Source organism: Eutrigla gurnardus (genome assembly GCF_963514095.1).
Source record: "Eutrigla gurnardus genome assembly, chromosome: 17".
Taxonomy (NCBI): Eukaryota; Metazoa; Chordata; class Actinopteri; order Perciformes; family Triglidae; genus Eutrigla; species Eutrigla gurnardus.
The window spans coordinates 10,451,408-10,463,906 of NC_139928.1; the positions used below are offsets into that span (position 1 = coordinate 10,451,408).

Below are 12,499 nucleotides of genomic sequence, written 5' to 3' on the forward strand. Positions count from 1 at the left end.
GCCGCCATGAGGGCCTCGATGGGCCCTCAACGTCACGCAGCTCGACGGGCTTTTCAGTGTCTCTGCGCTGGTTCTTTAATCATATTCAATCGGGGGATTTAATTTGTGTGAGCATTTTTGTTGTTCCTTTGTGACCCACATGATTCCCCGTGACATGTATGAGAAGGCTCACTGTGGCTGATATTGACTGATTTACAGGGGTCTGAATAACAATGGGCTGGATGAATTATTGAAGGTTTCATGTACAATATATTAAACAATGGATTACTTTTTATAAAAGCAAAATCCAGGCCATGTGTACTTTAACAAATTACATTCTGGATCAGCCTCTATATAATGACTACTGGATGCTGCCAGTTCAACCGAGTCTTGTCTTCATGAAAGACTAGATTCTTCATAAAGCATTTTCTTATTTGAAAATCATTTTCCCTCGGCCCACGCGGTTCTGAGACCACATGACTCCATGCGAGAGAGCAGCCAATGGCACTGTGACGAAAACTATTTCATAACACTTCATGTTGGGAGATGGTAGATCCATTGTTCTCAAGGCCCACGAGCCTGTGGGCGAGAGTCCCTGCTGTGTCTACACGGAGGAAGCACGCCAGCCTCCCAGGCTATATTTTCCTCTCTCCTGCAGACACTGAAAGCTACTGAGACCATTCGAAGTCTCTCCCCACCGCTGCAGGCCCTGATCTCTCCACCTCACCCTCTCCGATCCCTTCTCCGCCACGCCAGGGAGAAGACGAAGCTGTCTCTGCACAGCTAGGAAGCATGCAGCTGCTACTATAATAGCCCTAATTGCACGTTTCTTTTGTTGGGCTGAAATTAGCAGCGGGGCTACAATACTAGCCTAACCCCCCCAAAAAAACGTCCAAGTAAATATGCAAGGGAGAGTAAAAAAAAAAAAAAAAAAAAGACACTCAGGGTGCGTTCACCAGTGAGGCTGCCAACCCACAGCCGAATGGCCCACACCTGCACGCTAGCACCCCCGCTAAAGTAAACACAGATAATAAGGTATAATTACTTTAGAAAATAATAACGAGGAGCAACCCTTCAGACCCCCCCCTACTCCCGTTGACAAAGGGCAGCCTGTTTATTGTGGGGGGTGAGACAGCCCCAAAGGACGCTGGCGAATGCCCTATCAAAGGACCCGAGGGCCCTACTGAGGGTCCGTTATAGGACAGCCATCAGTGTCAAGGAGGACTGGGGCTTTTAAGTCGCTTCTACCCCAACTGCCTCAATTAACCAGTATGGATTGACCACAGGCTACTTTTGCTGCTCCATTCATCCTCATCAAAATGATCCTGTGTTGTCTTGAATGCCCCCCTCAGAAGATACCCAGAGTACGTATCATATGGAAACGTACCAATAACCTCTTAGATATCGTAGATATTCTCTTAACAGTAGATGCGTTAAATTACAGCCTTTCGAACAGGATTAGGGCGTCTGCCTGAAGCCGTGGATGTAACATGCAGGACTGTAGACAGAGGCTTATTTATGCTGCCATATGAACTTGTGCATCACAATGGAAATAAGCCTTTTAATTTTGTGTTAAGCAAAAGTTCAACATTATGGGAAATATGCTGACATTTGGATAAAATTATCACTTTCATATTGTCCCCCAAAATATGAAGCTGCAGCCAATTTAATTCCAGAAAGCAAATACCCATATTTCTCATAATATGAAAAACAATTCCAGTAACTACTGAGTTGTGTGTGATTTATTGTCCTTCCTCTTGTAACATCAAGCTAAACTAAAGTCATTTAAAAACATGGCTGCAGCACAGACACTGTTCAGACTCAGCACACACCATTCCAAACTGAAGCCCCAAATAGCTTTTTAATCTTAATAATAACGTGTATTGTAGCTATTATTAATTTGATCTTTGGAAAATTACTCTGAACCAAAAAGGCCATACCTGGTCGAGGGAAGCATAAATATCTAAAAAGGGAAATATTTGAACTAGTAACCATAACTAACTGATAGCTTCAATATCTGGGTTAGAGACGTCTAACATGTATCAACTTGACGAGGCCATCACAACATGAAAAATGCTTAGAAACGGCTGTATTTTTAAGGAAACTCGAGAAGGCAAAATGAGCATGCCAAGTTTTTGTTAACTTTTCAGAGGAGCAATAGAAGCTTCCTGAGTGGAAACATTACACACTGGCATGAGATGTGGACGGTCCGGGACAAGAGGGCTCTGCAGCGGTTGATTAAAACCAACTTGAATATTGGTAAGAAGAGGTTCCTGCGCAGAGCTCAAAGAATATTAAAAGACAATACTCAGCCCAGTCCATCCTCCTACGAAACCGCTCTGTGTTTTTGTGCGAGTCATCACAGCTCAGCTGAAAATGAGGGATGAAGCCATTTGAACATGTGGACATGACACTGGATATTTGAGACAGTGAAGGATCACGCCACGGCCTCACCGTCACTTAAACCCGCCAAGATTTTAACCCAGTCTGACATGTTGGCACACGGACAGAAACAGATGGGTATGTTTCAGTTTAACGCTATCCCTGGTGGTCGAGTCGCTGTGAAAACACAAGGCTTTGGTTTGATGTCAGGACGGATTATGAGTGCCCTGTTTCAGCCGCGCAGTTTATGACATGATCCATCACGCAGGTCTCTGACAGATAAATGTATAATTTCACAGGCGAAAAACAGAGAATGTATAAAGTAGTCTGTGCTGACCTACAAAACAGAAACAGGTTGGGTACGGACCGATAATATGCCATAGAAATGGGAAATTTGGAGTCCATCCATCCATTATCTGTAACCGCTAATCCTATTAAGGGTTGCTGGGGGGGGGGGGGGGGGCTGGACCTGATCCAAGCTGGCCCTGGACAGGTCGACAGTCTTATCGAGGGCTGACATATAGACACCTACAACCATTCACTCTCACATTTACACCTACAGGCTATTTAGAGTAATCAATGAACCTCTCCTGTAGGAGGCTGGAAAACCCGGAGAAAACCCACGCTGAAAACCGACTAACGCCACGTGGAGGAAGGGTCCGAGCCCCGGCCCCTCTTCCTGTGACGTGGCGTTGCTAACCACCACACCAGCATCTATGTGGACTTTTCTCAACACATTGGGGATAATAGCCGCTCGGGTCTCATGTAAAGTGAATCGTTGTTGCATGTGAGTCATCCTCATGCCATCATTACACCACAATGTGCAACCGAGCCGAACGGCTCCGCGAGGATGGCAGCTTGTTTTTAACAGTGACGTCTATGACAACAACCCCCCCACCCCCACCCCCCCGTGGCGTTTCCTTCCCATACATCCATGATACCTGGCAATTAGGGTGTTTGTTTTATTTATTTTTACTCCCAATTTTTTACACCAATCCCTCTCCAGACCTTCAATAATACACACTGTAACAGCCATCCACCTGTCCTGCTGCACTTAAAAGCATTGGACAGTGAAGGAAGAGAAATTAATAAGGGTGGGGGGGGGGGGGACAATTTAGACACTGGAGAGGCTTTTTCCGCCAGAGCAGTAAAGCACACTTGATGTTATTATCATCTCTGGTGAATTAAGGCCTCTGATAATTGTAATTAATCAATCAGGCTCACTCATGCACTCCCAACAAAACCCAGCATCACCGCTGATCTACCTGAGCAGTGTTGACCTACGAGAAATCAATGTGCAGCCGCGATTCAAGGCAAGACCTACGGAGCCCCCGTTTCACTTGGATCCATTAATCAGAACGCGGTAAATGACATGTCCCGGCATCTGCATCGAAGCTATACGAGGGAGGGGAACAATTGCATGCAAAAGTCCATTAAAGACCCTTTAACGTTGCACAATCCAATTCAAGTGAACATTAAAAGGTTGCAGGACAAATCATCCCCTCAACTCACATCGATCATTTTCACCACATTCGACCAAAAAAAAGCCTCACCACTTCACTGTGTGGCCGGGCTCAAAACAATAGCATGTGTTCCGAAAAGAGATCACAATGACAGACAAACTCGTAAAATAGGACATAACATTCTCTCTCTTTCTCTCTCACTGTCTTTGCCTTTCATCACTCTCTTGCACACACACACACACACACACACACACACACACACACACACACACACACACACACACACGTCTGGTAAGGCTGGGTGGGAGGCCTTGGCCCAGCCACAGTCAACTGGTCCCAGTCCCAACAAGGAAACAATTAATCATGTGTGAGCGGCTGTCTGAGTGTCTGCTCTCTGGACAACAACAACACTCAGCCATTTATCTCCCCTCCAGGCAGGACGGCCAGCCAGCACACCACGCAGGCATGCACTCCCTCATCCTCACACTCTCACAGATGTGGAAGCAGAACAAAAGTGCACACACTTCCAAATGCACTGAAATGGACCAAAATGAACAAAAGCATACGTACGCATGTACAAAAACACATTCATGCATTGATCACTTTCAACAGTGGATGAGAGTAACATTTGGCAATGCGAACACACACTCATACACACACACACACACGCTTGAACACAGGTGCTTGCTCTTTTGTCATCCTAATCAGATAGATGTCAGCACTTCCTAATGGCCGTGGTGACATATACAGGAGCTACATGTTGCTCCCTCACTTCAAATCTCTGAGATCAAAAGCAGACTAAAACAACTCAACTTTCTTTCATAATTCATTTGAGAGCGATGCCTGTTACCGCGGTTGCCTTTGATATTTCCAACTCTGCTGTTCATTATGCAAAAACAGAATGGAAGGAATGAGGCCTTTTCTTTTCTTTTCTTTCTTTTCTTTTTTTTTTTTGCACTCTTCTGGGATGATGGAGCAAAGTTGAGTTGACAGTCATTTCATTTCAGGAAATTTAGTCCTTTCTAATTTAACTCTTGGTCTTCCGACATGGCAAGGCAGGTTAGGAGTGAGCTAAAGCAGGCGAGACTTAGTGCAATGAAAGAGGAAATTTGTCGTTTGGGGGTGGGGGGGGGGGATGATCTATGGTTGAGTGTGTCTGAATATCATGTTGGTTTCCAAGTGGGTATTTTTAGTGTGAGCTTATGTGCATCTGTATATGTGTTAGTGTCCAACTTGGTAAAAAAAAAAAAAAGGGGGGGGGGGGTCTTAAACTTCAAGTGGAGCAAACAAAGAGGCCGGTGTGTGTTCCAGGATGGGGCATCTGGATGGCATCAGGAGAGGCTGGCAGATTGGAAGTGACACAGGTTACTCCTGAGGTCCCTAGTGAGAAACACATCGCCGTAGTCTGCCGTGGAAAATGAGCTTTTTTAGTGCCACTACGTAAAAAGGAGGCTTCTGCATTACAATGTTTTCATGTAGCTCGTCTTTTTTTTTTCATCACACCACCCACCTGAAGATGTGGTTCTACTTTGCAGGTGGACCCGCTGTTGCAAGTGTGTTTGCAGATGACGATGATCAGTGAAAATCAGTGAAAATCAGTGAAGAAAAGAAAAAATCAAGATATGTGTACACGCAATCATTTTAATGCTGAGATCATTGAATGCAAATCCCTACTGTTCGGTTGGATGGGAAGACTATATTTAATACATGATAGTTAGGAGAAGGTTTCTGCAGATCATGAGTGATGCCAAGTTGTTTCAAAGTAATAGTAGTAACCAGCAGCCGAGTAGCTTAGCTTAGCATGAAGACTGCAGGAAAGGAGCAAACCTGGCTCTGTCCAAAGGTGCCGGGCAATATCTTGGCTCGGCGTCCGGTCAAGAATTGTTACCTTTCCAGTCTTTGTGCTAAGCTAAGCCAACCGGCTGCTGGTTGTAGCATCTTATCTACCTTTTACATATTAGAGTGTTATCAATCTTCTCGTCTCGCTCTCTGCAAGAAATAGATTATTCCTGGGACAGGAGCTATTCTATAGACAGCAGATTGACAGCTGAGAGCCTCGGATCAAGTGTGCTGTTAAGATGAACAGCTAACCCACATCTATCCAACAAATCCTTCAAAGGCATTTAATCACACTATTCATGTTACATCCTAAAACTTCCTGCGCCAACTTGAACTTCAATTAAGTCATTTAGTCGAAGGCGACCATCATTCTCTCGCTCCCTCCTTCTCGCTCGGTCCAGGTGGCAGCTTGACAGGAAGAGGAACAGGAAAGGACTTAAAGATTTGCTGCTGCTCTCATTCTCCTTCAAAGACAAATGCCGCTCTGATCATTTCCCACAATGCTGCTTGCACGGAGGCCTCTGTGATCAGCGGTTATGAGAAAGCACAGGAATCTCAGGACAGATAACTGGCTTCGACTAGGGGAAGAAGAAGGGGAAAAAAAGAGGTAAACCCCCTCATTTTCTGCCTCTACGATCTACCCCCCCTTCATTCCTTCAGCCTGGTCGCTCTGCATGTGCGGGAAGCATCTGGGTTCATTTATCCCAACCCAGGCAGGCTGGAGGACCCCTGTGCCCTCTCGGGTTGCAGGGTCTGAGTGTGCTTCAGTGTGGGTCCTTGTTGTTGTGGAAGAGAGGAGCTCGAGCCTGCCCGCTAGCCCGTCTGGACCGTCTCAAAGCTCCCATCCACCCTTCCCGTGCTTCGCCAGGCCCCCCCCCCCCCGGCCCATCACAGATGCCCCGAAGCATGGTTAGTGTAGCGCTTCATCTGAGCCGAAAGATACTAAACAGATTCATCCAGAAGCTGCAGAGAAGACCGCCCGCCTTGGGGCTTTAAGCTGGCAGATTGGAAAGGAAGGAGAGTCTGCAAAGCTGGTGCTTCGAGTAAACGGGCGTGTGTGGGCTGATATTAACTCTGCGCGTCTCACATGTTTATGAATGCACACGTCAACATTTGCATAATGAGACAAGCGGATGTACACTACATCTGCAGTGCGTGCGCATGAAATGCAACTCCCATGTTCCCAAGACCGCAGGTGAAAAACCTGAGTAGTCAATTCAGCCCTACTGCTCGGTACAATCCGCAGTCCACTCCATGCCAAACGTCAGTCCAGGTTATCAGGCTGCACGGCTGAATGGAAGCAGAGTGAGTCTGGCTGGTTACTTAAAGTCATTGAGAAGTTATTCAAACACCCAGTTATTATGGTGTAAACAAAAGTGGCTTGTCACACGTTATTACAGATATGGTGTTTACAAGAAATGCCACTTTAATGCAGTGCATGTTATGTATGATGATTAAGGATAGTGTTTGACAACCGACTGATTGGAGAAATGAAAGTAGATGATAACAGGCAGTGTTTTGTTTCACAGACAGCAGAGATTATGCATAGAAAGAGCTCTATTGTTTTGCTAATAACTTGTATGTGTTAGCACAAAAAAAAGAGAGTAGTCCACCATAAAACAAAGCATGAAAGAAGCACGGAATGATTTTTTTTCTTCTGTTAGATGTATCGGGAGGCAGATTTTTCCTATCATTTCTCTTCTCAACACCTTCTGGTCCTTTATGCAAAACAGATTTGTCTGAGTCGTCTCGTACTATCTGGTTGGTCTGTGTGGTTTTGGGGACACTTCTAAATAATATAAAATTCCCACTTTGGCATGTGTGAAGTTGTCAATGATTTGTCATTGCACAACAAATTTCATCGCCGAATGTGCAGCTTTGAAATACTGAGAAAAACCGACTCTGGCATCAATCTGGGCTCTCACATGAAACATGTTTAATTAGAGGGCAAGTAACGTGGTTATAATCGAGAGGTTGCAGGTTGGTGTGCGACAACAGCAATGTGTCCGGCTGTTGTGTCCTTGAGAGAGACATCAAGCTTCTCACAAATGACAGATATGAATAAGAACATCAGCTGAAATTGCGCAAAACAAAAAAAAAAGTGATTCTGTGGGTAAGGTCAGGGCCACCCATATAGGGGACATAAAAATTAGACATTGCCAGTGTGAAAACACATTTATCTCCACTTTTAAACATTTTTAGAAAACAACCCATCTCTGTGTGCCCACAGAGCTATAAATCAAAGTCACTCAAAGCGGGTCATAATTTTGTCTCCCCAGCACTCCATATGGCCAATGAGAACAATAGATTTGACATGACTCTGCATCCTGGCATTTATGTACTTTTTTTTTACTATCATTTTTTGGACTAATGTTCAAAGAGATAAATCTGATATTAATTTATATTATTCTTACAAGTGTTGTCGTGTCTTTCAATACTTTCTGACTTTCCCGCCTTATCTGTGCATTCATCCCCAAAACGAATGGTTGCTACGGAAGATGTTAACCTTTAAAAATGACTCACACATATAGAGTTATATTTTCAAAAAACTGGTTGGGCTCTGTAGTCGTAGAGTAAACAGTGCATATATTTGGGACTAGTGGATTAACACATTCAGAGCTCTTTTGAGTATTTCCGTCACTAGCAGGCTAGTTAACGTTGGCACACTACTATTTTCCCCATGATTTTTTAACAAGAAAAGGTCTATAACATCGAAAAAACATAAAACTAAGATAATAAAATGTCATCATAACTTTTTAAACCTTTGTTAATTAATCTAACCCTCCATCACATCAAGACTCAGGACACATGCAAAACGGAGGGTTAAGGGCCAAGTGGTTGGGGCAGGGTTTGTATTGGAATCGGGCCTTTGTGTCTACATGGCATATATTTTAAAATAGCATTAGAAATAGTGAGAGTGTCTGCGAAACTGTATTCTTGAGCTGTTGAAAACAGGACAAAGGCATTGCCACAAACAGCCTATTTTTCAGGTCAAAAATGTCTTACAAATTTTAATCTCATTACCTTGTCATGAATACATCTTTGGGAATCCATTAGGCATTTCTTGACTGAAACGACAATAAGAATTCACATTAAAAAAAAAAGAAGAAAAGCAGAAAAAGGGTGGAGAATGAGAATAATCAAGAACATGAATCTAAACCGGTTTTTAGCTCTTTCAGTCCACTTAAGAAGAGGCAGCAAAAAAAAAAAAGAGAAAGATGTGAGTGACTGACAGATGATAGCAATAAAAGTAAGAACAAACTGGCCATTTTACTGCGGTGGGGCCATTTGAGAAGGGATTATTAACTTGTCAGCATTTCAAACTGAGACACAACTTTTTCTCCTACAAAACACATCCCCATGTCTCTGTTACTTTTATTAGAAAGTCTTTAAACCTTTTGACCCCAGAGGGCCTCTGTTATTGGCTGTTAATAGGGACTCACTGGTCAGTGGGGAGACCTTAAGTGCCCTATTAATCATTTGTTTAGAGCTCCGGTCTATTTTGGAAACTCTGTGTTTAGTGTGAGTTAAAAATAGGAGGAGGCAGATCGAGACAACCGTCCACCACTCATCGCTCAGGCTGTCGGGACGCGTGGGCCCTTGGGGACACGCGCAGGAGACCCCTCAAGCCGTTTGAGTTCAAAGGTCACAAGGTTTATCATTATTATCCACTTCCTCTTTGGCGGCTGACAGAATCATTGTTGTTTTGATTGCTAAAAATAGAGGCTGAAAGGGAAAAAAAATTATTTCACTGAAGGTAATTTCTAAAGATTCTCTTTGACATAAACAGTCAAGAGTTTCGTGTCAAGTCTGCGAGACACTGTAGTTTACATGTCTCAAGTGCATTTTGCAACTCATGAATAATACACAAGCACGTCAAATGCTGTTGCATGCTTCCTACCAAATGCCACAAGTAAGTGAGTTGTTTGCTGGCAGATTGACAGTGATGGGAAATAAAATGTCATGGGATCAAATTATTAATCTTGTCAAATATTGTCATATGACAGGGGAAAATACAGGTGTGGAGATTGCATTGGCTGATAAAACATTACTTACAGCCATTTTCCAATAAGTGATGGACTCAGTGCTGTCAATATTTGGAGGGGATGCATGCCCTAGCGAAGGCCATCTTGCATGGAGCAGAGAGCCTGCTGGGAAAAATACAGTGGTTCATGCTGGGTCTCCGGGAAGCTGAAAAGCCACCGGCAAAAAGCTATGAATTATTTTGAGCGCAAAATACATTTTCTTTGAAGACTGTCGGGCCATTAGAGCCCTTTTGCTCCCTTTTAAATTGTTTTTATGCTGTGAGTAATGTTAACCTTTGCTTTTGTAGTCATGAAATTCTCTCTGCACCCTTTTCCCTCCTGGCACAAAGCACAGATGGGCTGGAAAAGCTGGAAATAAAGTATAGGAACCATTTATGGCGAAGAATAGGTGTGCGGAAGGAACTGAGGCTTTTATTCTGATGTCTATTAGACCTATGTTCCTTAGTAGGCTACGGTACAGACTCAATGTGCATTAGAATAAACCCGCACATGGATAACCACGTTTAATAGCTTGAAGTGAATATAGCAGGAAAAACTTTGAATACTTTGCTGCTACTGGCATTCAAAAATCATGGATCACAAGAGCTATAATTGTCCTAAACAAAGGAACGGTCCAGTTGTTGACATGATACCCATGGATGTATGTAATGGGTCCCCGCGCCGGACACTAGGAGCCCCATCTCTACCAGAGCAACCCCACAGCATGAAAAAACGGGCCTGTCATACAAGATATTATAGGAAACCAACAAAAGAGACCTGTGATGCAAATCTATTAAAGCAGGCCAGTTAAATTGGCTTCACTAGTTTTGCTACTGTAGAGTTCCAAGAATGGTAATGTGGATGGATTATAGAACTTTCACCGAATAGGTTAACGTTTAATACAATGAAGTCTCTCGCTCTCAAAAACCCACACTCATTATCAGATCTTCTTATGCACAAGCCGCTGACCAGTTGACCTCTCGTGCACCACGTGCGCAGCTGATCCTCTCTCATCCTACTTTCACCGCACCGGCGCGTGATCTCCATGGGAACGTCGTCGTCACGCAGGAGGAAGTGAACGCGGTACTAGTTCTAGTAGACAGACAGTGGTCTCAGCTTAGCATGGCAGCAAAGGTAAGCTGAGTTTCACCCCCCACTTCAGTGTACCCTCTTCCGGAGGAGCCGTCGCCTCGTCGGGCGGTTCACTCGCGCCTCCTGGGAGTGTCTCCTCTCTGTGACTCTCTAAGAGGATGTGCTAGAGGTTAACGCTCACCACACCGGCGGGTGACATTGAGGCTTTACTGTAGTTTAGCTAGTTAGCCCGTTAGCTAGTTGAATGTAAAGTTGGCTAACGGTTCCGAAGTCAAACTAAACTCAACTGTCATTTTCAACAACGATGCAAAACGCAGCAATGATACTGTTTTTTTTAATGCACGTTACTTTTTTTAGGCCCTGTCTTAAATTTACAGGTGTGTCTCTGCTTAAAAAAAGCCTGTTAGACTGACAGGTGATTCAACGTTAACCTTGGGGTTAGCATTGTGCTACGTGCCGTGACACCCCTGTCATAAACCCACAGGTGTCAGGACTTTTTTCAGGCTTGGTGAGACGTTTTAACATGGTTGTCATTGTTTGTCAACAGTGTGTTGTTTCAGAAACCTGCTCAAATGTACACTGTTTTAATATATAACAGCAGCAACACTTAAGGCTAGTTTCTCTCCCCTCAAAATGTATATTGAATTAATATAGAATATTTTAATCAGAGTTGTTAATGTTACCATTAAGGTCAAGGATGAGTGTCCAAGTTGAAAAATGATGTTTGTGTGTAGTGCATTACTAGATTATTGACATCTTCAGGACATTTTTTTTTTCAGATAAAACATAAAAGATGCAAGTTGGGGCATTATGTATGAAAGATGTATTCACTTATTGTCTTGTAGGCAGTCCTGCCGAGGAGGGCAGACCCCACCGAGTTGAAAGCCATTTTTGACAAGGTAGGATTTTACCTATGTATTCATTGTTTTCCTATGAAAAAAAGAAAGTTTCACATATTATTCGATTTATGCTTGTTTCTTAAAAAAAAATACAAGAATTCTAAAGCACAGCATGTGTCCTTGTGTCTGTTATTCTCTTTACAGTATGCCAGTGTCGAGAAGAATGCCGAGCGCTTCATGTCACCGCAAGACTTTGTGAGCCGTTTCCTTCATGCCCGCACAGACATCCAGGTGTCGGATGAGGCTGCAAAGCTGCTGGCTGGAGTGGTGGATAAGAAGAAAGATGGGTTGGTGTTCTGATGTTTCTTTTTTACAAAATAGGTGATTGTGAGGTTTCACATAAATTCAGACGTTTGTCCACTGAATTTGACACAGAATGAATTCGGTTATCCATGCACTACAGGGTATACTTGGAATAACTGCTATTATAAGTGGAATAATGTGTCACGCATAACATGATTTATTGAGGACTAATATAACCATATATATTTTTTCAAAATGAGGCTAATAGAGGATCAACAACAGCAGTGTCTCATGGGGATTGTTCTGTTTGAAAATATCTCTAAGTTGCTGATCAGACGGTGAAATTGCTATGCTGCGTCTTGGTTTAAGCCACAAATGTGTCTCCTCTCATTAATATCAAGCCAACTGCAAAGTAGTAAGCTTATGAAAGACTCTTATCAAAGCTATCAGTACATGTATTATTTATCTCTTTGATCTCGTGTGACTACCTATCCAGTGTTATTTTGCATTTTATAAACAAACCTATGACCGAAACCTTTGGTGTAAAAAAAAAAATCACACAGAGGGATGTTGATAC

The 12,499-nt window shown here is 43.4% G+C and overlaps 1 protein-coding gene across 1 annotated transcript in view; it reads left to right on the top strand.

The window, feature by feature from the left end:
• The first annotated feature begins 10,719 nt into the window (after window positions 1-10,719).
• The window catches only part of slc25a13 (solute carrier family 25 member 13), a 41,686-nt gene continuing 39,906 nt past the window's right edge, over window positions 10,720-12,499 (top strand). The window contains exons 1-3 of the mRNA XM_084031438.1: window positions 10,720-10,822; window positions 11,626-11,679; window positions 11,824-11,966. Of these exons, the coding sequence (XP_083887564.1) occupies window positions 10,811-10,822; window positions 11,626-11,679; window positions 11,824-11,966 (209 nt within the window). The 5' untranslated portion in view covers window positions 10,720-10,810. The remainder of the gene's footprint in view (window positions 10,823-11,625; window positions 11,680-11,823; window positions 11,967-12,499) is intronic.